General features: G+C 43.7%; 1 protein-coding gene across 2 annotated transcripts in view; it reads left to right on the top strand.

Annotated features, from left to right (window-relative positions):
* Positions 1-1,481: 1,481 nt before the first annotated feature.
* The window catches only part of glrbb (glycine receptor, beta b), a 30,921-nt gene continuing 5,785 nt past the window's right edge, over positions 1,482-26,617 (top strand). For both annotated transcript variants that reach the window (XM_061835792.1, XM_061835791.1), the window contains exons 1-8: positions 1,482-2,306; positions 9,365-9,507; positions 14,235-14,341; positions 17,362-17,429; positions 22,228-22,454; positions 23,601-23,683; positions 23,770-23,910; positions 25,324-25,476. In XM_061835792.1, the coding sequence (XP_061691776.1) occupies positions 9,383-9,507; positions 14,235-14,341; positions 17,362-17,429; positions 22,228-22,454; positions 23,601-23,683; positions 23,770-23,910; positions 25,324-25,476 (904 nt within the window). In that variant the 5' untranslated portion in view covers positions 1,482-2,306; positions 9,365-9,382. The remainder of the gene's footprint in view (positions 2,307-9,364; positions 9,508-14,234; positions 14,342-17,361; positions 17,430-22,227; positions 22,455-23,600; positions 23,684-23,769; positions 23,911-25,323; positions 25,477-26,617) is intronic.

Below are 26,617 nucleotides of genomic sequence, written 5' to 3'. Positions count from 1 at the left end.
TCCTCCTCCTCATCCTCATCCTCTTTCTTCTTATTATTCTTCTCGTCCTCCTCCTCCTCTTTCTTCCCCTTCTTTTTCTTCTCCTTCTTCTTCTCCTCCCTTTTCTTCTTCATCTCCTTCTCCTTTATCTTCTTCTTCTCCTTCATCTTGTCCTCCTACTCCTCATCCTTCTTCTTCTTCTTCTTCAACACCTCCTCCTCCCCGTCCTTCTTCTGCTTCTTCTTCTTCAGCTTCTCCTTCTCCTCCTTCTTCCCCTTCTTCTCCCAATTCTTCTCCTTTTTCTTCTTCTTCTCCTTCATCTCCTTCTCTTTCTCCTTCTCCTTCTCCTCCTTCTTCCCCTTCTTCTCCTCCATCTTCTCCTCTTCCTCCTCCTCATCCTACTTCTTCTCCTCCTCCTCCTCCTTCTTCATCTTCATGTTCTCTTCTCCTCCTCCTTCTCCATCTTCCTGTTCTCTTCTCTTCCTTCTTCTTCTTCTTTCTCCTCCTTCTTCTCCTCCTCCACCTTCTTCTTCTTCTTCTTTTTCAGTGGCTGCCGAGGGCTTTGTTTGAAGCACAGGATCACATTCCAACCCTGCAAAGGCCCTCAACACATGTTAGCACTTCAACATTGTGGAGTCTCCCCCTTCTCTCTCTCTCTCTCTCCCTCCCCCCCTCTCTCTCTCTCTAACTCTCCCTCTCTCTCTCTCCCTCTCTCTCTCTCTTTCTGACACACACACACACACACACACAGGCATCCGTCCTGCTCTCCTGATTTGGTCCTGAGGACTATTTTGTCTCATTTGATTGTCGCTTTCACGGTGGTCCGATTGAGACGTTGTTGGGCTTTGATGCAAGAACGTATAATAAACACGGCAAATTAGAAACAAAGCCCGTATTTTGTTCTTTTTCAGGGAGGTTCACGTTGAAACTGGTTGTTCTGCATCGAGTTTCTCACATCTTGTTTTGCCGTTTTTTTTTTTTTTTATTTTTCAGTAACTATTCATTATTCACTACAATGTCACCGAGTTTAAGTGCCACATCACAATGAATGCAAGTAGTTTTTGAGTTGCTGGATGTCGGCCTTTAATTTTGCAGCTATTTGAAATCTGACTGACAGGCGAACCCGACGGGACTCACTGACTATGGCGCGGGCACTGTGGGTTTGATTCCTGCTCAGTGATGGTGTCGATATCTGGCGACCGGTTCAGGGTGTAGACTACCTTTTGACCGGAACAAGCAAGGATAGGCTCCCCCTCTCTCTCTTGTGACCCTTTTGAGGATAAGTTGGCTTGTCGCTAGCTGGGATCGGCTCTGGCTCTCCTGTGACCCTAGTGAGGATAAGTGGCCTGAATAATGGGTGGATTTTTTTCATGTTTTTCCTTTATTTAAAAAAATTGTCATTGCCAGGTCTGATGGTGTAGTGGTCCAAACCCCTACCTTTGGTGCAGGCCAGCGTGGGATCGATTCCCGCACAGTGATGGTGTCGATATCTGCCCTGCGATTGAATAGTGACAGTTCAGGGTGTAGGCTGCCTTTCTCCTGACGCTACCTGGGATAGGCTTTCCCGCAACCCTTGTGAGGATAAGCAACTTGGATAATGACATAATTGTTGCCTTTGAGCAGCCCTGTTGTTTGGCGAGTCGTCAGGTGTTGCCTTCATAGACCCTTTGAAATCACAATTTTACCACACAAAACACCCGAGTGAGTGCTCCAAATGTCCCCATATGCGAAAATCCACCGTACACAAAAAATCTAAGAAAGCACAGCGATGAATATTGTATACATCCTTCCAAGAATATGTTTCCACGCGGAATCCGTGACATCCTATTCCGAGCCTCCCGTGTCACGCCTGAAGCGACCCGGGAGTGCGCTCGGGCCTCTCGCGAGGTGATTCGTCCTCAGCAAGTCACGTGACAGGGAGGAAATGCATAGGAGGGGCGGGGCTAAAGGGTTGAGTACTCTCTCCGTGGTGCTGATGGGACGAGGCCTTCTGCGCAGCCGCTTCTGCGCAGGTTGCATGACAGGTAGCAGCCAGCGAGCCTCCATCTTGGGCTTCCCGGGGGCAGCCATAATACAAACCCCCCCCCCAAAAAAAAAAAACAAAAAAACAATAAACAACACAGCCAAGATGTCGCTCGGGCGCGATGATGTGAGTTTAATTTAAAGACAACCGCTCGCGAAAGGAGGACGCTTTCAAGCCCACCTGAGGAAAAAGGAGAGGATGGAGAGGAACGGGAGCGGCGCCGTTAACGACGATTAGCCCCCTTCACCCCCTCCTCTTTCGCCGCTCGGTTCGGAAGGAACTTTTGTCCACAAACGTCTGAAAGGTAACGAATAAGTCTCAACGTTTTGACGTAATGCTCGTAATGTTTACGTCCGTGACGTATGCTGTCCGCCATTTTAGGGAGGGAGGGAGGGAGGGTGTGTGTACGTGTTTGCCTTTGCTGGCATCCCAGCGCCGTCCCTTCCCAACATGGTGGTCGATGTTTGCTGTGCTGATGCAGCAGCTTCTGTTGCACTTAAATGCTGGTTCTCGGCTGTTAATGTGAAACTCTTGACCGGTCATGACATTTGATGCACCTGCACAAGCTCATACAAGACACCGTAGCATCACTTGAACCGGATGGAATTTGTGTTGACCTCCCCCAAGGCCAGAAATTGGACACTTTTATACATCTGCACCTTCAAATCAATCTAATATAATCTGTGATATCGTTGTCACTGAGAGTTGTGCCTCATGTCTTCGTTATTATTATTAACTGTATACTTTATTTGGCATTACTCGGACAGTGTTTGACGCCCACGGTTCACTTTTTAAAAAAAAAAAAAACAACTTCCGAAAATAATGTTTTGAACTGTAATATTCTGTAAACTGGGATCATTTCAGATTTATTTTTTTATAACAGTACCAGTACCTCATAACTTGGCTTTATGTGATCAGTTTTTGGGGGGTTTAAAATCCGTCTATTTATCGACTTGTTTATTTACTGTTTATTCGCGTTTCGCTGTGACAACCACAGATAAAAAAAAAATAATAGACTGGATGGCTCATTAGCCACCAAAACTGAAGTGTCCATCGGCCATCTTGATCTTCCCAAAACAACCATGCCGACCTGTACAACGTTAATCGGCAATTTCGTGGCTGTGAGAAAACATTTCACAGGTAAGTTAGAAAAATTTATTTTGACACTGTTAAAATTTGTTTGTAAAGTTGTTTTTTTTTTTTTTATTTTCTGATGATCTTAATTCACTTGAACAAAGTTTTGTTTACGCATGTCGTGTTCACTCTCTGCTTCACCTTTAGAAGCCGACGTTTTTTCGCGAAAAAGCAGTCAATATTTTCCCAAACTTCATCAGTGGATAAGAAAGAAAACACTTAGTGAAATTTTTGATGAATTTCATAATACAGAACTCTGGAAATTGAATTTGATTTTCAAATGCGAGGAAACAAGTTTAAATTTTCGTTGTCGCAGGTGAACAATGCGTTTAGCGTGTATTTTTCCATTGCGAGTCCTTATTTCCAAAAATATATCAAACTGATTGACTTAAAATGTAATGTTTTATGACAAAAAAATGCTTAGTTTTTTTGCTATGTTATGATGATAGTGCTTCCCAGCGTATTTTGGGAAAAGTTAACATGTCACGGCAATCGGGCCCTTAGGTAATATGCGAGGTTTCTTGCTAGTCACGGTGTTCTAGTTCTTTCCTTTGCACTTTGCCTTTTTTGGCTTACCTTATCCTTCATGTTACCAGAATTGAAAAATGTCAACGTCACACGACCAGTTTTAATTCTACATGCCGAACTTTGACAAAAACTCCGGCATAATCCAACCTGTCAAATATGTCCTCCACACGTTTTGGGAGTACCAAGATGGCGGCCAACTGGCTCCAACCAATCGACATACCGCTCGATGTGTATGTGTTATCCAGTCTTTTTTTTTTTTTTTTTTTAAATCAGTGGTGGCGACCCCTAATGGGACAAACCGAACGAAACTTGTGTACTGTATACTGAGTATCGTCTAAAGTCAGATGAACACAACATAACAAAACTGAAATAATGGGTGGTAACTTCACACACAGCGAAACGTTAGATCTTATTTCAGCAGAATGTTGGCATGTTTATGTACAGCTGTTAGTGCTAGCACTTAGCTTGCTAGGCTACGTAAGGTTTTGTTGGCCCGTTGTGAACTATATTGTATTAAAAGTATGTGAAAATACCACAAGCTTTCCTTGAACAAATATCTTTTCTGATGTATGCATTACACATGCATTGTTGTTGTCGTGGCCGTGGTAACGAGTCCATCCAGTTGTTTGTTATCCATCCAGTTCATCCAGTTATCGTAAATGACGTCAAAAGACATACGACGCGGCTAAGAATAAACTACCTTTTTGATTCAAATATACTGTACGCAATGATGATGTGGCATTAAGAGTCAATGAATGATGTCATTGGTCAGATCGAATTATGACTTTAAAGCCAGTCAGACGATCATCATAAAATGCCGATCATCTTGGTGTAAAATTTAATCAATATACCGTAATTTCCGGCCTATAAGACGCAACTTTTTTCACACGCTTTCAACCCTGCGGTTTATGCGGTGATGCGGCTAATTTGTGCATTTTTTTTCTATCGACTGCAAGGGGGCACTCAAGCGGAAAATTTAAAGCGTGGAATATATGTGCTGGCGAAGAGACTTTTACCGGTTTGTCCCTGTTAGCGCTGCGCTAGCGTGTTATTGCCGTCTCTCAGTGATTTTTACCGGTATGTTTTGTTTTTTTTTTCCGGCCCTGTTAGCGCGGTCCTGGCATTAGCATTAGTGTACCATCTTTCTTTGGAAATATCTCGTATTTCAATGTGGTTTTCATTGTGGACACTTGTGGCATTTGCACAACTGCGGCCTATATATGTACCAAATGGTATTTCCTTTACAAATGTACTGGTTGAGGCTTATAACCAGGTGCGCTCTGTAGGCCGGGAATTACGGTACTGTCAGCCTTTTAGATCCCTGTTCTCAGGTGACAAAATAATTCATTTGAGGTTTCCGATTCAGGTCCTGGTCGTCTCCTGCCGAAGACGTCAGCAGGCTGATGTGTCAGACAAGTTTTCCTCTGAAATGTTGGCACGCCGAAATTTGTCTGAAAATCAAATATGGCAACAGAATACGAGTCTAAAATTGGTACTGAGTCTATTTTTAGGGAAGGAGGGGACATTTTCTGCAGAAATAGTTCAGAGTCCAGAAATATGGAATGTGCCAACATTTGTAATATCGAATAGGGCCCTTTAATAGACGGTTGTCAGTTTGACTCTGCCAGTCCCATGTGACACCATCAGCTCTTTAAACACTGACGTGATCAAACAGAACGAGGCCGATCTTGTCCATTGGTCGCGGAGAGACGACTTCAGCTCGAGGCAAAGTCACTCGTGAAACATTTCTGGTCGGCTCGCAGGCTCGAAGGCATGTTGGCAACGTTTTAATGATTTGTCAACAGCCCCCCCCCCTACCCCCACCCCCACTGAAGTGCGCTCTGTTTCAAGCACTGCCTGAAGTTGACAACAAAGCGATCACTGTTTCTGTAATTGAAAACCTGAATGAAAGACTGCATGTTCCAAAGGCACTGTTGAGTGCTGTCAGCTACGTGGGAGATTATCAATCACTTAATATACTTAATGCCTCCTTTCATGCTGTGAACTAAGGTCTTGCGAGATTTCCCGAGGTCTCACGTAACAGCAGAAACGTTTGGAGCTTTGTGCGACTTGGGGTTCATCGAGATGCACAGGAGATTTGAGTACTCGCTGATACAGAGCATCTATACATGATCATGCAATTACATCTCGTAGTCGTGATGAAAACGTGTTTTATTTACAGCAAATGTTGCTCCCTTGAAGCTATACAGTATGTCATAGTGCGAGTAGTATTGGTGCAATTGTACAAATACCAGTACTGACAAATTTACCGTATGCCAATACCAATGCTGGCATTCCTACTTTGAGAGGGTTTTTTCTTCGGCAAACTTGGAACAATCCCAAATTGTAATCACTTTAGTGGCATTAGTTTTGGAGCTTGTAAGACTGCAAAATTAAGTGTTAATATTCCCAAAATAATTTGTAATTAGGGATGTTGGATACCATTTTTTTTCCCCCAAACCCATCCCGGTACAAGTGTTCACTCATGAGTATTCACCGATACAAAGTTCCCATTGCATTAGTACCGTAATTTCCGGCCCGTAGAGCGCACCTGATTATAAGCCTCACTCAGTACATTTGTAAAGGAAATACCATTTGGTAGGTACATAAGCCACACCTTTATAAAAGCTGCAAGTGCCCGCATTGAAACCCAGATTGAAAGATGAGATATTTACGAAGAAAGATGGTACACTAATGCTCACCCTAGCGCCGGGCTAACAGGGCCGCTTAAAAAAAAAAAAAACATACCGGTAAAAGTCACTGAGACACGGCAGTAATACGTCAGCGCAGCACTAACACAGCCGGACCGGTAAAAGTCAATTCCTTGGCACATATATTCCACCGATCTCACGCTTACCTTTTCTGCTTGAGTGCCCCCTAGCAACAACACGGTAGCACAAACAGGACTGGTTAAAAAAAAAAAAAAAAACTGCCGTGGCAGCTACACAGTAGCAACATGGTAGCACAGCACTAACAGGGCCGGTTAAAATAAAAACATACCGGTAAAAGTCACTTCCTCGGCACACATATTCCAATGGTCTCTTACTGTTACAAATTGGCCGTATCACCACATAAGTTGCAGGGTTGAAAGCGTGCAAAAAAAGTTGCGGCTGATAGGCCGGAAATTGCGGTACACTTTCTAAGTAGCATTTCATTGAACAACATAGATTACAAGCAACCTTTGATTGCTCACTGACTGTTATTTGCAACGTCTTTATGCCTCAGAAGTATTCTCTGTCAACTGACTGTTGATGTACTAGAGCGGCTCCAACTACCGGCGACAAATTCCTCGTGTGTTTTTGATGTGGCTGGCAAAATAAAGATGATTCTGATTCTGTCAATGACAGATAATTGAGAACAAAGAGCTTTCTTTATTTGTGATGCACATGATGATTTGCTGACTTGTCAAACTGATGGAGTGTTGCACCAGCTAACGGTGAGCAGGAAATACTCGACATCAGATTATTTTTTTTTTGCCATTAGTATCGAACGCTGGTATCGTCAGCCTTTAGGGGTCCCCGCTATACCTTGAAATAAGGCCGCTATAAGGCCCAATAGCGATACCTGGTGTCGGTACTCGCGAGTCCCTAGTTGTAGTCATAAACTACCAAAGGCTTTGTTATGTTATTTATTAGCTTTTAAAAATCATGGGCGATGTTCTTTGTTTGTGTGTGAGCTCTCTGAATTCGATCCAACCAAAACTACTTAATCTGTTTTTAAGAAGGTTTATGCAGAGGTGCGACATGTCTCAAGGAAGATATTTTTACATTATGGTCTGGATTTACCAAGGTTTTACTTCGGTGGAGGCGAGTAGAAAGACAGCTCAGAATCCCTGTCCTGATTAATGAAACTGCATTGACCCAGCCAGAGCAAAGTGGAGTTAAAAGGTGTCGAACTGGGCAATGGCGATGACTTGTACTTATGAACATGATGATTAATGAGCAAGCGAGGAGTGGGCAGGAAGTCTGGGCCGAGCGAGGCCGTGTAGACAATAAACTGTGATATTTGATGTGCAGGATGCAAGTTTGGCTGCAACACCTCCATAATGTACAATTTTACATAGGCGACTGCGTCACATGGGTGATTTATGAATCCTTTTGCAGCATACATTAACTACCTCCTAATAGATGTGCTGTGTTTGTATTCTCTCGCATGAGGCAAACGGTTGGCTTTGGCGTAAACGCTACACACAGCTTCAAAGTCTATTGAAGACGGCGGCGCGTATTATGGAAGTCCTACACTCGACTGCATGTCCAAATGGACACTAATTTGTGGCGCCCTCCCGTTTAGAGGTCGCATTACTCCGACAACGCTCGAATCGTGAATCGGTCGCGGTGCTCGTAATCGATTGGTTTTATGCTTGAAGCCTGTCACTTTAATTTGTTCACATTTTTTGCATGTCTGCTATGCAAAAAAAGTGACATTCTTAGCACTAGGTATAGTTTAGAAGCCCATGTTTCCATTAAATAAGATGCTTTGGTTCCGTTTAGTAGTAGATTTTTAGGATAGTGTTAGTCACAGTCAATGAGTGTCTGAGCAAACACGCTAAGCCCGTGAGCGCCCCCCTTGACCACTGTGAGCAACATCAGACGTGCGCACTGTGGCTCATTAGAAGGTTCAGATTACATTCCCATCAGAACATTTTTAAGAACAATTTGTTTTTGCAAACTTAAACTGAAAATGTAAACAAACAAAAAAAAAATACATTACAATACTAATACATACCAAGCCAACTATTAACTATAAATTTGAAATGTCACTTCCAACTTTGTTTCATTTATTTTCTTTTTAACCCACAATGATGTCCCCGTCTGTTTTTCTTGGTGTAAAACTGAATTATTCCTTGGAAAATATCTTTCGCAATGCATGTTGAAAGCCGAATGATGCTCCCAAACAGTTTTAGGGTTATAGTTATGTTGCCTCCTATATTTAAAATACAGAATTAGCTTTTTCGTCTGTGCTTTCATCCTCAATCAGGCTGCGCCAAAGTGGAATTTTAACATTATACACCATCTCATCCTGTACTTTCTACTTTGGCTTCAGACCAGACCTTTTTTCTACTCAAAAAAGAGAAAATCTTGTCCAGTTTCACCACTTTTTTTTCATTATTCACATACCCCGGTGTTTGTAATTATGAGTGTACCCCTTTAAAATGGAGGAGGAGCGGTGAGGAAGTAGAGTGTGTGGCCCGGTGTGGCCGAGCAGAAGCTCTTTGTTCGAGACAGTGTGCTGCCGTGTTTAAAAAAACAAACAAACAAAAAAAAAAACACCTTTTAATTCACTGCGCTGGATCTGTTTTCCTCCGCGCTGAGAATGTGCGACAAGGGCGCAAATGCGCAGTTGCGCAGCTTAGAGGGAACATTGAACATATCAAAGTAGTTGTTGTCATAGTAGCCTTTTTTTCAGTTTATTGCATCCACATCAGATTTTCTTAATTCTTCAAGCCAAGCAAGCTTGGGTATGATTTTTACCTTCTTCCCATTCTGGAAGTGACCGTTTCCCATCCACCAATAAACATGTTGCCCTCCCTCTTGCCCCACCCATTTTTTTGCTACCCCACCAATGTTCTTGTGTGCCAAAATGTAGCACCTCAAACCATATTGCTGGCTTCCTTCCCACTATGTACTACGGTTCTGCTCTGTTCGTATTTTTTGAAGACCATGGAGTGAAAAAAGTATTTGTATTTTCGTCCTCCGCCAGGCTCCACTCATAGACAGGATGGGCGTCAAGAAGAAACTGGTGGTCTTCATCCTGGTCCTTTGCGTTTGCCTCCAGGGAGCGTCTGCCAAAGAGAAGGGAACCAAGAAGGGAAAGAAGAAAGGGAAGCAGGTTTACTGCCCGTCGTAAGTACAACACAAAAACACAACAGCAACGCACAACTTGTAACTTGTGTCGCATCCAGTGATGTGAGTCAATTACTTTCTTTAGTTTCACTCGGCAATTTCAAACAAACTATAGCCAAGGGAGTTTATACTTAACTGCAGATGGAGGTAGGCATGTTATGAGTACATTACAATGTATGTTTAGTTGATCTAGTGTTTACAAAAAAATAAAATAAAAAGGCTACAGTCACCCCCACATTTTCACAGTTCAGTTTTCACAAATTTCTGAATTTTTTTTTTCCGGTTGTTGGATGAATAACTCACCTATCGGTGGTTTTGTGCCATTTTGTCACACCACAAAATGTAAGATGAGTTTGCAATAACACTGTTTCAGGATTGTAGTTTCTGGTACCATGAATTTAGGGTTTACAGTGCCTTGTGAAAGTATTCGGCCCCCTTGAACTTTTCAACCTTTCGCCGCATTTCAGGCTTCAAACATAAAGATATAAGATTACATTTTTTTTTATCAAAAAGCAACAACAGGTGGGACACATTTATGAAGTGGAATGAAATTTATTGGATGTTTTATATTTTTTTTTAACAAATAAAAAGCTGAAAAGTGGGGCGTGCAATATTAATCGGCCGCCTTGCATTAATAATTTGTAGCGTCACCTTTTGCTGCAATAACAGCTGCAAGTCATCAGTTTTTATCAGTTTTGCACACGGAGAGACTGAAATTCTTGCCCGTTGTTCCTCGGAAAACAGCTCGAATTCAGTGAGGTTGGATGCAGCGCGTTTGTGAACAGCAGTCTTCGGCTCTGCCCGCAGATTCTCGATTGGATTCGGGTCTGGACTTTGACTTGGCCATTCTAACACATGGATACGTTTATTTATGAACCATTCAATTGTAGATTTGGCTTTATATTTTCTCGGTCTCTGCACTTCAAACAGAGCAGGTGCATTAATATGGAAACTTGATTACACGCAAGTGGATTCTATTTATCCTCATCAGTCAATATTTGATCATTCAGAGATCCTGACTGAACATCTGGAGTGAGTTTGCTGCACTGAAAGTAAAGGGGCCGAATAATATTGCACGCCCCACTTTTCAGTTTTTAGCATAAAATATCCAATAAATTTTGTTCCACTTCACGATTGTATCCCACTTGTTGATTCTTGACATCCATCCATCCATTTTCTTAGCCACTTATCCTCACAAGGATCGTGGGGAGGAGGGAACTCCCTGGACAAGTTAACTATCGCAGTGCTCCCCCAAAAGCATCGCATTTGCATATACATGCTGTATTCTGTATGTATTAAATAATTACCTGTGTTACAAGTCCCTTTTGTTTTTTTTTTTTATAATTTTACAGAAATGGATGACATTTGATCCATTTGGATAATATGTCCATCCATCCAGCCATTTTCTTTGCCGCTTATCCTCACGAGGGCGGGGTACACCCAGAACCGGTTGCCAGACAATCGCAGGGCACATCAAGACAAACAGCCACAATCACACCTAGGGTCAATTTAGAGTGTCCAATGAATGCTGCGTGTTTTTGGGATGTGGGAGGAAACCAAAGTGCCTGGAGAAAACCCACGCAGGCACGGGGAGAACATCCAAACTCCACACAGGCGGGTCCGGGATTGAACCCTGGGACCTCAGAACTGTGAGGCCAACTCTTTACCAGCTGAGCCACTGTGCCGCCTGATTCTTGAGAAAAAAAAAATGACAATTTTATTTCCTTATGTTTGAAGCCTGAAATGTGGCGCCAAATACTTTCACAGTGCACTGTAAATATATGCAATGATGGGGTCATCATTTCATGTTTTTCAGTTCCTATTTCCTGTCTGAATTACTGCGTGGATAATCTTTCCACGATCCGCAGAATTTGGTCGAAATTCCGATTTACTATTTCGTCGGATTTACGAGTGTGGTCGAAAATAGTAGAGTTCAAACGCCTGACTCGATTTCCACAAAGTGAAATTTGGCTCTCCGAGTGGACCGCCACGATGTGTGGGAAGAACGGATGTTAGGTTCAAGTCTTTTGTTTGACCAATGAACGCAGCAATTGTACATCAAGGTCTCGACGGGACCTGCGGACTCCATATACGGTATATCTATATGTATTTATAATTTATATCCAGTATATTGAAAAGTTGCCTTAAATGGTAACTAATGCTTTGCAAGCTGTATATTATACTTCATGTCTTTTTTGGAGCCACTCGGTTTTTCTTTTTCGCTGCAGTGGAAACGGAGGAGGTTTATCGGACGGGAATTATGTATTTTGCTTTGATCATGACAACAACACACACTCCATGCAGTCGGAGTGTACGACGCTGCCGCAGAGCGCTCACACCGTTCCAGGGGATGTGAGGGATAACGTTTATATAATGACATGTAAAGTGCTTGGAGGAGGTGTGGGTGGGTGGGCGGGGGGGGGGGGGATTACTTGGCATGAGTTTTCATTGCCACCCACAGGGGGGAAGGCTTTCTCTTCTTCTCTTCTCTGCTCTTCTGCCAGACCTGTTCGTCTGACTCTCTGCTTTCACCATCCAAAAATTCCAAAAAATCTGCACTTTTTTTTTTTTTTTTTTTTTTTTTTTTTTTAGAAGTTGCGGCTGCAGACTTCAGATGGAAAAAATATATATATATATTTTTGTGTGTGTGCAGATTCTTGATATGAACAGATCAGGCCATCAATCAGAGGAAGTGAATGATAGAAATCCATCTTAATCCTTTTTAGGAAAAAAAAAAGAAAGTGTGATTAAAAATATATATAATATTGAGGAAAAAGTCACTTTTTAGAGACAAAAGTACATTTTAAATGAAAAAAGGTTATTTTCAAGAAAAAGTATACATTCAGAAAAAGTAACATTCAACCTTTTTCTTTGCCGCTTATCCTCACGAGGGTAGTGGGGAGTGCTGGAGCCGATCCCAGCTGTCATCAGGCAGGAGGCAGGGTACACCATTGGGGTACACCCTGAACTGGTTGCCAGCCAATCGCAGGGCACATGGAAACAAACAGCCCCAGTCAGAATCACACCTCGGGGCAATTTGGGGTTTCCAATTAATGTTGCATGTTTTTGAGATGTTGGAGGAAACCTGCGTAAGTGGGGTACACCCTGAACAGGTTGCCAGCCAATCGCAGGCCACATACAGACAAACAGTCGCACTCACAATCACACCTATGGGCAATTTAGAGTGTCCAATTAATGTTGCGTGCTTTTGGAATGTGGGAGGAAACCGAAGTGCCCGTAGGAAACCCACGCAGGAACGGGGAGAACATGCAAACTCCACACAGGCGAGGCCGGGATCAAACCCGGGTCCTCAGAACTGTGAGGCCAATCCTTCACCAGCTGATCCACTGTGCCAACCAAAAAAAAAAGTAACATATTTCAACAAAGAAATATTTGGGATTTCAAGATGCATTTTAGAAAAATAAGTTGCATATAGTCAAAAGTAAGGGCGGCAGTCCAGGCCGAACGTCAATGGACGCCGACTCGGGCAGTCCAGCCCAACGCGATCGTGGTCCTCCGACAGAGCCACGGTCGGCTCCGGAGAAGTACGGCGCGTAGCCCGATTTCTACTCCGGCCGGTGCCAGCGGGGCTCCGTCAAGTCGGAACTCGAAATCACGGCGCCGGGTACCCAACTCGCACCCGCGCCGACGGCTGGGTGGAAGAGGGTTCAATGTCTCCCCGTGGCACGGAGCACCCGAATGCCACCCCTGTGGGGAGCACGGTGGATCAGCTGCTAAAGCGTTGACCTCACTTTCTGAGGTCCCGGGTTCAATCCCGGACCCACCTGTGTGGGGTTTGCATCTTCTCTCCGTGTCTGCGTGGGTTTCCTCCGGGCATTCCGGTTTCCTCCCACATCCCGAAAAACATGCAACATTAATTGGACACTCAAAATTGCCCCGAGGTGTGATTGTGAGTGCGACTGTTGCCCGTCTCAATGTGCCCTGCGATTGGCTGGCAACCAGTTCAGGGTGTACCCCTGACAACTGGGATAGGCTCCAGCATTACCCCCCAGGCCCTTGTGAGGATAAGCGCTAAAGAAAATGGATGGGTGGATACTTAAAAGTATATTTAAGAGACAAAATCATATTTTTAAGGAGGAAAAATGTTTTCGACTTTCTGCTCCTGTTATGGGGGCAAAGCTAGGGTGTTGTGACAAGCCGTGTGGCCATAAAGACAGAAGAAGCATGGGTTGTATTTTCACCGGCGGAGGCTGCACTTCATCACCTTCTGCAGAATTTGACTTGTCAAATAGTGTCGCGGATTGCAGTGGATCCAGTGCCAAATGCAACCACCCACAGCCGTCGTATCCACGACTGAGATGCATATTCAATCAACGTGCTCACACCGCAGCTCTGGTTAGCTTTCGGCTCTGACACGATAGTGTTTTGTTTTTTTTCACTTCACATGATGGGTGTGCAGGCACTCATGAGACCAACTGTTTGCGCAGAAGACATTAAAAATGTTTTTTTCCTCTGATATCCCTTTTAACGTAGACATGCCTGATGCTTGGATGTTAGCCTTTTGAAGATATTCAGATTGTTTCATAGCGTCTCCACCTGAAGGACAGATCGCGTCAGTTTATGTCCATTCACATAGTTTGGGTGGTCCCATTCTCGCCAGACTTAAACGAAATCCACCACCGGGAGTCCCTTCTGAAGTCCTAATTCAATCAGAGTGGCGAGCAGGAATGTGACTGCCGAGCACTCCTTCTTTTGTTTGTTTGCAGACAACTGTCATCCGAGGATCTGGCCCGCGTGCCTGCCAATTCCACCAGTAACATCTTGAATAGGTTACTGATCAGCTACGATCCCAGAATCCGGCCCAACTTCAAAGGTGAGTCCGAATGCCTCCTCATCGCCTCCATCTGTCGGCCTGGCTTCGATGAAGGCCGCCGGATCGCCGGTGTCGTGCTAATTTTCCCAACAGCTTCTGAGACTTATGAGATGTCTCCGAATCACACGGGTGCTGCGATTGCGGGAAAATGCGTTAAAGCTGTGTTCAAAATGGATGCTCAAAAGTAGTAAAGATGGCCGTTACGCGCAGATTTTCATAGTTATTCCTGTATAAGTCATTTTTTCCTACAATTTCTGCAATTTCGAGGGCTTGTTGTAATGTGTTTTGTGTTTCATAAACTTGAAAAAAAATTTTCCTCAACTACAAATTTTTGTATGATCCCAAAACACTCAAATGTCATTTCAATGTCATCAAGCCAATTAATGAACAGTGATGGTTAGGATAATACCATCATTCATAGAAAAATGAATACAAGGCTACATTCAAATCTTGCTAGCAGTTTGTAAACTTGCGTTCAATTTTGAGTTTATTCCAATGGAAAGATTCCAATTTGGCACAATTCAAAATTCCCCCATCTTAAAGGGCCACTGACAGGAAAAGCATGATTTTTAGTATGTTTTTATTAACCATTCATGTGCACCGTCCCATTTTTGGGACATCATGATTTTCACGCATTATATCCTTCAATATATCAAAATATTTAAGTGTTTTAATCTGAAGCCGTAAATTTGTATCAGGAGAGGGTAACTCATCGGTCAAAGTTAGCGCGGAGTTATTTCCCTTTCCTTCCTGACCCAACATGGCTGCCTCGAGTACACATGGAGCGTTTTCCAAAAGAATAAAAGGAGAAAGATCAGCATGCAACCAAGTTTGTCTTCAAAATGCTAATACAGTATAATTAATGCGTAAGTGTCGTTCTAGAATAATAATTAATTAATAAACATATCTTTAGTATGTACCACTTCACAGAACTGATAACATACCCGTCCCACTTTTGGGACGCTGCCCGCGAGAGGGCACATCTTTTTTGCCCTTAACGTAACGTAAACGAAAACGAAGTGTTTTTTCCTTGTCTGTGACCTGTTAATAGACTTTTATCTCAATAAGGCAAAGAATTGCCACCCTGCCCATGAAAGGGTTAAAAAAAAAAAAAAAAAAAGACAGCCGGAATGGACCCATCTGTTTTTTCACCACACAACATGATTTTGACGTGGATGGCTTTTTGTAACTCCCGCCATGAATTTCCTCTCGAGTGATTTGTTTTGGTTAAAAAGGAGGAAGTGACATTATCACCAGATGCCCACTCAGTCGGCCTTGTGTGTTTGAACCAGTTTTACCTACGGGAAGTTAGCACGTTGTTCCTTCGTGTTAGCCAAAACGCCGGCTCGTTATATTGCTGGATATTGTTCGAACGCTCGGGAGGTTGGATTTACAGTTCTTTTCCAAAAGACTCGGTTTGTCGTGAAAAATGGATTGCACGGATGGAAAGGACGAGAGGTTCGTGGGTTCCAAATGACAGGTAGGGTGTATATAGCTACTAAAAAAAATAAGAGTTGGGTGGGGACGTAATCCTTCTCTCAGAACACAACAAAAGATCCGCATACGTAAGTCAGGGGTGCTAAATGTGTCAATGTAGGCGTCGGCGCCGCATCCGGGTTGGCTCATCGCAGGGCCGCTTTCCGGCGTTGTCGTCGCTCCCAGCTGAGTACGCTACATACTGTCGGGGAGTCTTTTGTTAGTTAGAAGTGATCCGCATATCATCTAAATATAGAACCATATTGATTGGGTATCTGAGCATTGAAGGGTGAAATGGATGATAAGATCCTGATCACCGATGCATCCACCAGTTAAAGTGCTTGCGCCATTTTCAAATAGTTATTGGACCGTGGTTGTGAGAAGCAAACTTTACATTTGGTTCTTGGGTGTGTTTGCTGTCTCCACCACAGGGAGTCCTCGGGTTAAAACGGTCTCGAGCGAAGACGTTTCAACTTTACGACGCCTGTCCCCCGTCCGCCATTTTGTCTGGCCAATGCTTGTCTGTGTTTGTGCCCCTGGAGTGTATTTGCATTTTTCGCCCTCCTTTTTACGACATTATCGCCCTGAAAGAAGAAAGCTGTGTCTTTTAGCAACGCTTCTGAGGCCATGAGAAAATTAATTACCATGGAAACGAAGCTCAAGATCATAACAAGATTGGAGAAAGGAGAGACGCCAACACCAGCAATGCTTCAGTCGGTTGACCGTGGTGACAATTATTTAAGACAAAGCCCGTGTTTTAGAGCATGTGATGAAGGGTTCTGTTCTTCCGTCGGATACAATGATCACAAAACGAGGTTCTTTGATACTTGTCGAGATGGAGAGGATTGAGGACCAGGTTCCTTCGCAGTAGCGAAGCACAGCCTCCCCTTCTTCTTCCCCATCCACCTCTCAGCAGTTATGCTGAGTACATCACCTCGTTTATTTCACTATTTGTTTTTTATACCAAGTATTTTGATGTAAATTAATGGTGGAATCCGACGCAAGTCGAAATTCGAGTTAAGTCGCTACTATAGGAACGGATCTCAGTCGGAGACCGAGGACTCTTTGTATACGTAAAATAATACATAGGGAGAATATATTGTTGTTTTTAACAATATCTTTCCTGCAGAAAATGTAAAAAGTTTTGTCAGTTTTTAACGTGTTTTAGAATAAACATTCAGTCTCTGGCCACAAAGATGCCAGAAGATCTAGCGAGCGTTTCACTGATGTCCTCAACGGTCGTCTTCGGTTCGATCGGCAGATATTTTCTCTCCTCGGGGTCCTTGGCACGAGTCGTCAGCGGGCCCGTGCTTCCGCCGGCCTAATTGACCGCCTCCACGAGCAAAACATCTGTTCTCCATTCCAGAGTGACCCGACAAAGTCATCCATTAGCAGTGTGTCAGGGTCTCTCGAAAAACGGCGCATTCCTTTGACCAAAGTTATAAAACCTCCTGCTATGATCAGGATTCAGAACTGCTAGGTAATTATCTCAAATCAAAACACATAATCTTACTGATGGTGGTTTTTTTTCCTTCAAAACGCAGGAATTCCCGTGGAAGACAGAGTGAACATTTTCATCAACAGCTTTGGTTCAATCCAGGAGACGACGATGGTGAGTTGTTTAGGGTGACAAGCCATATTTCTCTCAGTCGGGGGTAAAAAATTGTTATATCCCACGTGGGTGAGGGCAAAATTCTCTCACCCTTGATCAGTGGATGGCTTCATTTCGGATAAAGGAAGATTACTTTGAATGCTAATGGAGTGAAGAGACTCAAGGACAAGCCTTCACGGGAAACAATAACTGGACACACCAACGAGGTCCTAATGCCCCAAATAAACTCCTCACAAAAAGTTACAAACATTTAAAGTTGGTTCTTAAATGCACTACAGTATAATAACATTTACAAGTGAACTTAATTTGACCTCTGAAGATATGTAAATAACATAAATGCACAATAATGTTGTCAAACTATATAATATTACATAAATTCCGCCAGGGTATGTAAACAACTGTCCATATATGCCGTTATAAACCCCTGACATACTGGAATGAAAGCATATGCCTCACCTTTTTCATAACCTCTCGGTGGCGGTGGCTTATTGGAATTAAATTGTACAAAACATACATTTATGAAGTGTGATTTTTTTTTTTTCATTTTTAGTTCTATATTTTCTTCTCACGAAAGAAGGAGAAAAGGATCTCTACAGGTTGGCCAGACAGAGGATTAGAGATGGGAAGGATGTGCAGCAGGTCAGGGTGATTAAGGATAGAGATGGAAATGTGTTGACTGGTGCCGGTAGTGTGCTAAATAGATGGAAAGAATACTTTGAGAAGTTGATGAATGAAGAAAATGACAGAGAAGGAAGAGTTGAAGAGGCAAGAGTGAAGGACCAGGAAGTGGAAATGATTACTAAGGGGGAAGTCAGAAAGGGACTACAAAGGATGAAAACTGGAAAGGCAGTTGGTCCTGATGACATACCGGTAGAGGTATGGAAGCAATTGGAGAGATGGCTGTGGAGTTTTCGACCAACTTATTCAACAGAATACTAGCGGGCGAAAAGATGCCTGAAGAATAGAGGAAAAGTGTTCTAGTTCCCATTTTTAAGAACAAAGGGGATGTTCAGAGCTGTGGGAACTATAGAGGAATAAAGTTGATGAGCCACACAATGAAGTTATGGGAAAGAGTAGTGGAGGCTAGACTCAGGACAGAAGTAAGTATCTGCGAGTAACAGTATGGTTTCATGCCTAGAAAGAGTACCACAGATGCATTATTTGCCTTGAGGATGCTCGTGGAAAAGTACAGAGAAGGTCAGCAGGAGCTACATTGTGTCTTTGTGGATCTAGAGAAAGCCTATGACAGAGTACCAAGAGAGGAACTGTGGTACTGCATGCGTAAGTCTGGTGTGGCAGAGAAGTATGTTAAAATAGTACAGGACATGTATGATGGCAGCAGAACAATGGTGAGGTGTGCCTTAGGTGTGACAGAGGAATTTAAGGTGGAGGTGGGACTGCATCAGGGATCAGCTCTGAGCCCCTTCCTGTTTGCAGTGGTAATGGATAGGCTGACAGATGAGGTTAGACTGGAATCCCCTTGGACCATGATGTTCGCAGATGATATTGTCATATGGAGTGAAAGCAGGGAGCATGCAGAGGAACAATTGGAAAGATGGAGACATGCACTGGAAAGGAGAGGAATGAAGATTAGCCGAAGTAAAACAGAATATATGTGCGTGAATGAGAAAAGTGGAGGGGGAAGAGTGAGGCTACAGGGAGAAGAGATGGCGAGGGTGGACGACTTCAAATACTTGGGGTCAACAATCCAGAGCAATGGAGAGTGTGGTAAGGAAGTGAAGAAACGGGTCCAAGCGGGGTTGGCGGAAGGGTTAGATTCGAGAGAGCAGACTTCGATGGTTTGGACATGTTCAGAGGCGAGAGAGTGAGTATATTGGTAGAAGGATGCTGAGGATGGAGCTCCCAGGCAAAAGAGCGAGAGGAAGACCAAAGAGAAGGTTTATGGAAGTGGTGAGGGAAGACATGAGGGCAGTCCGTGTTAGAGAGGAAGATGCAGGAGATAGGCCAAGATGGCAAAAGATGACACGCTGTGGCGACCCCTAACGGGACAAGCCGAAAGGAAAAGAAGAAGAAGAAGAAGATTTTCTTCTATGATAAAGAGAACATTTACTGCATAACTTCAGTATGTGACAAATGAACATATGTTGCAACAGATTACATTTGGGGGGGAGTGGAAGTGGGAAGTCAGGACCTATATAACATTATTGAAGGGGAAAAAAACTTCTGCTGTAACGTGTTGATTAAATTAATGCAAGTTGTTTTAAAACACATGGTAATAACTGTACATTATAACTGGGCATGAAAAGAATGCCTGTTTTTTTCACATGGCAATATATACAGGGTTGAAAACGAAAAAAATCGCCTTGTCATTTTTTATTTTTTGCCAATATCATACAGCCATAGTAGTTGGCTTATGTTGTGGCCATCTGGACTTCATGTTTGTTACCATAGCGACTGGTGGGTGGGGATATTTCTCCGCATGGATATTGCCTCAACTGTCTGCACTTTCACACGGCGCCATTGCGGAAAAATGTAACACAGTCGGCTTCCATTATGTTTTTATTGCAATGTACAAGGTGAGGAAAATTGAGTGGGGCAAAACAGTCAAAACCCCTCAAAATGGGAGACCGCCATCATTCCCTCGTTTCCCTTTGTGGGGTCTGCAATATCACGACAACCCTCTTCTCACCCACCCCCCACCCCCAGTGCCGCCGTTAGCACATCTATTTTTCGCTCCGAGGATGACTAATTCGACGCTGTGGCACTTGTTTTTCTTTGACAGTGTCTCAATTTTGCAATTTGCTGGCTGTGCTAAATCCCTCCAGAAGGGAAGCTTGACTCAGAGAACACCCACCCCCCTTCCCCCCCCCCCCCCCCAAAAAAAAAAAAAAGATTGAGTTCCACAGCTTGCTCCTTTGTACAAAGGCGAAAGGTGTGTCGGAGGAGCCCCCCGAGTGGACCCGAAGAAATGATAGCATGCCTTTGAAATCTCGCTAAAGCAGAAACATATTTACGCTATTGGCTCACTGACTCAAAGCTTTGAAGTGGTTTCGTGTAACGGCTGTACGTCTAAACAAAGTATTTGGAAAAAACACAGAAACAAGACTCCTCACAATTACCCAACATAGACCTGACAAGTCGAGGCACTAAACAGACTTAATTGTGGTTACGTGAGACACTTGAACGGCATGCGAAAGGTGATTGGCTGACAGCTTAAAAAGGCGGAGCTCTAGAAACATGTCATCCAATGCCAAAGAAAACCAAGATCAGAAATTCTCGTAATTGTCCATCCAGCAGGTAAAAACGCCTGCCACAGCAACAGGTGGGACCACACGATAAAAACTTCATTTTGGGTCTGCGGGTGATCCAAACAGCCTTGAGAAGTCCGACGCCGTGTCGTGCTCCTGTCACGTTCAGTCAGTTTGTGAATGTTCTAATTGGCCGAACACGGAGAAGAGCAGATTGTTCTCCCGGTCTGTGTTCATGTGCGTGTGTTCCCTCGGTAGTAGCACTGGCCTGGAGCAGAACTGAGTTAGTCCAGGTTCTTGGGGATTATGGGTGTGCATGTGAAGAGGCCGTCTGGTGTGCAGCTGCAGGGCTTCTATGAAGTTAAGTGTGTGTGTCTGTGTTTTAGTGCATAGAACATCACATAACCTATCTACTAGATGCTTCCATGAAGAACACATGTAGACAACTGTTGCCGGGGTGGTCGCTTGTTGCTAGTAAAGCTTGCAAGGAGGTGAACGTAGTTCAAAACACGCGTACCCACAATGCATCTGACTAAGGGTGATTTGGCAACGTTATATTTCCCTCAGAGTAGGTCTGTTGATTGTAATAAGGATTCGAGTGGGTGACTCGAATCAGAATGAATCTTAGGTCGTCGTATTTTATTGTGACGAGCTGCCGCTGCTGCCATGCCGCTTTAAATCGGATAAAATATTCCACAATTTTTAGCATGTTTACGGGTGACGCCATTTGGACTTGCTGATCAAAGTTTCTGCGGGATCCCATCAAGTCAAGATCCTCTTGAATACAGAGAGTCCTCGGGTTAAGATGGTCTCGATGCAAGACGTTTCGATTTTACGACTCCTGTCTCCCGTCCGCCATTTTGTCTGGCTAATGCTTGTCCGTGTTTGTCCGCCGGGACTACCTTCGCAATTTTTGCCTTCCTTTTGAGACATTATCGCCCCAAAGAGGAAAGCTGTGTCTTTTAGAAATGCTTCTGCAGCCAAAAGAAAACCCATTACCATGGAAACGGAGCTCAAGATCATAAAACGATTGGAGAAAGGAGAGACACCAACACCACCGAGGCTTCAGTCGGTCGACCGTGGTGACAGTTATTAAAGACAAAGCCCGTATTTTACGGATTTTAGGGTTCCATTCCTATGTCGGATACAATGATCACAAAACAAGGTTCTTTGATACTTGCGGAGATCGAGAGGATTGAGGACCAGGTTCCTTCCCAATACCTATAAGCTCAGTCTCCCCTTCTTCTTCTCCATCCACCTCTCAGCAGTAATGCGAAGTACATCATCTTGTTTATTTCAATGTATTTGTTTTTTTTTTTGTACAAAGTATTTTGGTATAAACTCTGACTTTAATGGCGGAATCTGACTTAAGTCTAAATTCGAGGTAAGTCGCTACTGTAGGAACGGATCTCAGTCGTAGACCGAGGGCTCAATGTACTACGCAAAGTGTGGCAAAACTCCACACCGTTCAGAGGCTGTTGAAAATGTGACTTTATGTTTGCTGCTGTTTTGGTTAGCAAATTGGTCAAACTCCGATAACGAAACCCGTCACCGGACACTGACAGTTTGTGCTGCGTTGAACCCGGCAGGACTACCGAGTCAACATCTTCCTGCGGCAGCGCTGGAACGACCCGCGGCTCAAGCTGCCGCAGGATTTCAAGTCCGACTCGCTCACCGTGGACCCCAAGATGTTCAAATGCCTGTGGAAGCCCGACCTGTTCTTTGCCAACGAGAAGAGTGCCAACTTCCATGACGTCACCCAGGAGAACATCCTTCTCTTCATCTTCCGCAACGGCGATGTTCTCATCAGTATGAGGTATTGCAATTAAATAGTATAACGGAATACAAAGTAACTTTTCTCCCATTTATGGGAAATTAGGTGGATATATCTATGATAACATCCATCCAACCAGTTTCTTTGCCGCTTATCCTCACAAGGGTCGTGGGGAGTGCTGGAGCTTATCCCGGCTGTCAACGGGAAAGAGGCAGGGTACACCCTGAACTGGTTGCCAGCCAATCGCAGGGCACCTAGAGACAAACAACGGCACTGACAATCACACCTAGGGGCAATTTAGAGTGTCCAATTAATGTTGCGTGTTTTTGGAATGTGGGAAAAGCGGAGTGCCCGGAGAAAACCCACACAGGCACAGGGAGACCATGCAAACTCCACATAGGCGGGTCTGGGATTAAACCCGGGACCTCAGAACTGTGAGGCCACCACTTTTACCAGCTGATCCACCGTGCCGCCCTCTGTGATAACATCCATCCACCCATTTTATTTGCCGCTTGTCCTCACGAGGGTCGCAGGGAGTGCTGGAGCCTATACCAGCTGTCAACGGGCAGGAAGCGGGGTACACCCTGAAATGATGGCCAGCCAATCGCAGGGGCTCAATGATAACATGATCCATTTAATAAATCCCAAGAATTTACACCTGAAATGAAACAGGAAGTCAGCCATTTTGGTTTGAAGCAGCCATTTTAGGGGGAATTCCAGAGCTCCTACTTTGGGGAGGTCCTCATCTGGAATTTGCCCAAAGGAACACCAATCAGAAGCAGGTATCCTAAATACCGGTAGATTGGCAACAATAAATTGCAAATATATTTTGCCCGTCCCATCTAAAGTGGGCGGGAGATATCATTTTCAGCGTTCGCCATAATGCTGCGTCGCTACCTCACTGCTTCAAAATGTAATGATCACTTTGGTATGAGATCTATTTGGTCACCCAGTGATTTTTCTCGACTGCGTAGTAGCACATAATCACCCGTGCAAAATCCAAAAGTAAATCACGAATGTAGTGATATAATTTCCCAGAGGTGTCTGTGGGCAGGTTGTAATGATGTGCGGGTATAATTTCATAGTTTGTTGATCTGGAATATGCTCGCTATTAATCTCTCACAAATGAGTCCCCTGCTGTGGCGCAAATGAGACACCGTTAAAAAAATGTCTTCCTCCAACCCGCAGGTTGTCCGTCACGCTGTCTTGTCCGCTGGACTTGACTCTGTTCCCAATGGACACCCAGAGGTGCAAAATGCAACTGGAAAGCTGTGAGTTACACACACAAAAAAAAAAAACAAGAGCGCTTAAGTCCACGGACAACTAGATTAGGTGGCAATTTTGTGCGTCGATCCAGTTGGCTACACCACGGACGACCTGCAGTTCATGTGGCAGACTGGGGACCCCGTGCAGATGGACGCCATCGCCCTGCCCCAATTTGACATCCGACAAGAAGACATCGACTACGGCAACTGCACCAAGTTCTACTCAGGAACAGGTACCGCCGTCATTGGACTGGTTCCCGTGGGAACGAGGCTTGACGTAATGGTAGCCTCTGCGCTTATGACATCCATCTATTCCAATAAAGTCCAATGGACGTTTCCGATGGTGATCGTAAGCCCCGCCCCCTTAGCTACAGTCGGCATGTCCCACAAGCTTCCAAAATGGCGATTGAACAGAACACGTTTGAAGTCGATTCTCTATCGCGTATTCCAAACAATATTGCGGGATGTTTTTTTTGCCAAATGCGTCAGTCTTGTCCAAGAGAGTTCTACAGAGAGGTCTCAGCTATTTCACGCAAGGATATGTACATGGAATTAAGATTTTGGACAGAGCAGGACGCAATATCAGAGTTACAGCGAAACGTCGGCGATCGATGCAAAAAAGTTTGACGCCTCACACGCTTCATATTGAAATCCAATAGGATAAAATAGTGGAATCGTACTGGGTGAGTACTTTTTACTTGGAAAGATCACGAGTAATATCATCGCAGTCTTTAGAAATGAGTGGGTGTATTCATTTGACTTGGCTCCTAATGGAACCAAGTGCTTTGTCTTAAAAGTCCAACGCGATACAAATAGGCAAATAAATATTTCTCTTACATGACATCGCGCATTTACGTATCACTAACCCGACTCTTTGGCATAAAACATTACACACGTCATTTAGCAAGTCAGTGATACACTAACAAAGTCAAATCAGAATTGCACGTTCCCCAAGCACATCTGAGGACCATTTTCTTCGTAACATTAACTTTTCCAAGCGCAGGCTACTGACAACCAGCATTACTTGTGGGACAATACGGCGAGAGGGGCGTGTCAAGCCAGGTGCTATCTGATTGGCTATTATTGTACGAGTGATTGACAGGTCGCAAAGGTCCATTTAGCTTTAATTCCTGGGAAGAATAAGTCATACCATGACAAAAGGGGCCAGGAAGAAAAAATGTGGGTGAGGAACAGCACAAGCTGTACAAAAATCTTTAAAAAAAAAAAAAAGAGTTAATTAATTGATATTACCGTGTCAAAATGCCGGTTTTAGTGATAACAGTTTAAGTAGGTGAGCGACAACGAGAGAGAACGAGGGAGTAGTAGCGTTGGATATTAAGATATGGTATGTTGTTTTGAATAGAAAAGAGCAGGGGTTTTTTTTTGTATTTTTCTTGAATCAATCGAAATGTTTGTTGGAGTCCTGGCCTCAACAAAGAACACTTAATGGGGTGAACAAGACGGTGAGAAATCAGCGGCATTAGGAATGTAGGAAGTGCAGTCGTGTTGCGTGTCGAATAGAATAGTTTTGTTTTATTTACTTGTTTTTCTGTAATCAACCAGTTAATAGTCTTAACTTGTATACCTAAATGGTACTTTGTCTGTTGTTACATGATACATATAGTATATCACTTCTGGTCTGGCAGGGTACTACACTTGCGTGGAGGTCATCTTCACCCTGAGGCGTCAGGTGGGCTTCTACATGATGGGCGTTTATGCACCCACGCTGCTCATCGTGGTGCTCTCCTGGCTGTCCTTCTGGATCAACCCCGACGCCAGCGCTGCACGAGTGCCGTTGGGTAAGGCGACTATTTTCGGAGGTCACGTACTGTCCTGGCTCTGCTGGCAAAATATGGGTAAATATCCCAGGGGGGAGCAGTCGGAGGTTGTCAAAAAGGCAACATTTGCGATAATGAGCTAATTAGGTGTGGAAGCCCACCTTGTACAAACCGATAGAACTCTAGTAGGGGATTTGCATATTTTGGCGGTTCACACGTTTTTTTTTTTTTTTAACGGCCTCCACTGTGCCATCAATCACCTGGACAGCGTGAAGGACTTAATCTAGCAGCCATCCGCACGTGTGTCTCTGGATGCCATCGATCAATACATGAACAGATGTGGTTGACAGATGGGATTGAAGTCCTTCACGGAGCAAAGCAGGCCTAGGACTGTGTACACATATTCAGGGGCAAGTAAGTGGATTCTTGAAAAGGTAACAGTAACTGGAGTGCAACATTGTCGAGTTTATGATAAAATGATTTCTAAAAGCATTAAACTCCGGATGAAATTAAAAGAATTACTGGATAAATGCAGCTGAATGATGCTGAAGGGAGCATAAATATAGCAATTGTGTCAAAGTTGAGTGGTACTCAAATGATATTGAAATTTCGATTTCAAATTTAGGTTAGGGAAGGTTTTCAATTTACGATTTCATGGAAAGGTTAGGGTTTCAAGTCAGGGTAAGGGTTTGAAATTAGGGTTGGAAGCCAGTTTCCTGGATATAAAGTTGGGAATTTCAAATTGGGGTCATGGTTTCAAAGTGAGGTTTTAAGCAAAGGTCAGGATTTGAAGACAGGGTTAGGGTTTCACAATAAGGTTTTAACCCTGGGTTAGGGTGTTAGGAAAGCATAGGTTTGGTGTACAAAGTACATTTTTCAATTAAAGTTCCATCCAATTTAGTCTCACAGTTTTAAATTAGGGTTTGAAGGAAAGGTTAGGGATAGAAGATTGGGTTAAGTTTTCAGGCCAGGGTTATGATTTCAAAGTAAGGTTTCTGCAGTCATATGGATATAAGATGGTTTTGAAATTAAGGTTTTAATAAAAAATAATATGGTTTGAAACATCTAGTATTTTTAATTGGTGTCTCAGTCTTGGGTTATGATTTCAATCTATGGTTTTAAATTAAAGTACCATTTGGGGTTTGGGTTGTTGGCCACGGTT

The sequence above is a fragment of the Syngnathoides biaculeatus genome, chromosome 11 (genome assembly GCF_019802595.1).
Source record: "Syngnathoides biaculeatus isolate LvHL_M chromosome 11, ASM1980259v1, whole genome shotgun sequence".
Lineage (NCBI taxonomy): Eukaryota > Metazoa > Chordata > Actinopteri > Syngnathiformes > Syngnathidae > Syngnathoides > Syngnathoides biaculeatus.
This window is presented reverse-complemented; position numbering and strand designations above follow the sequence as displayed.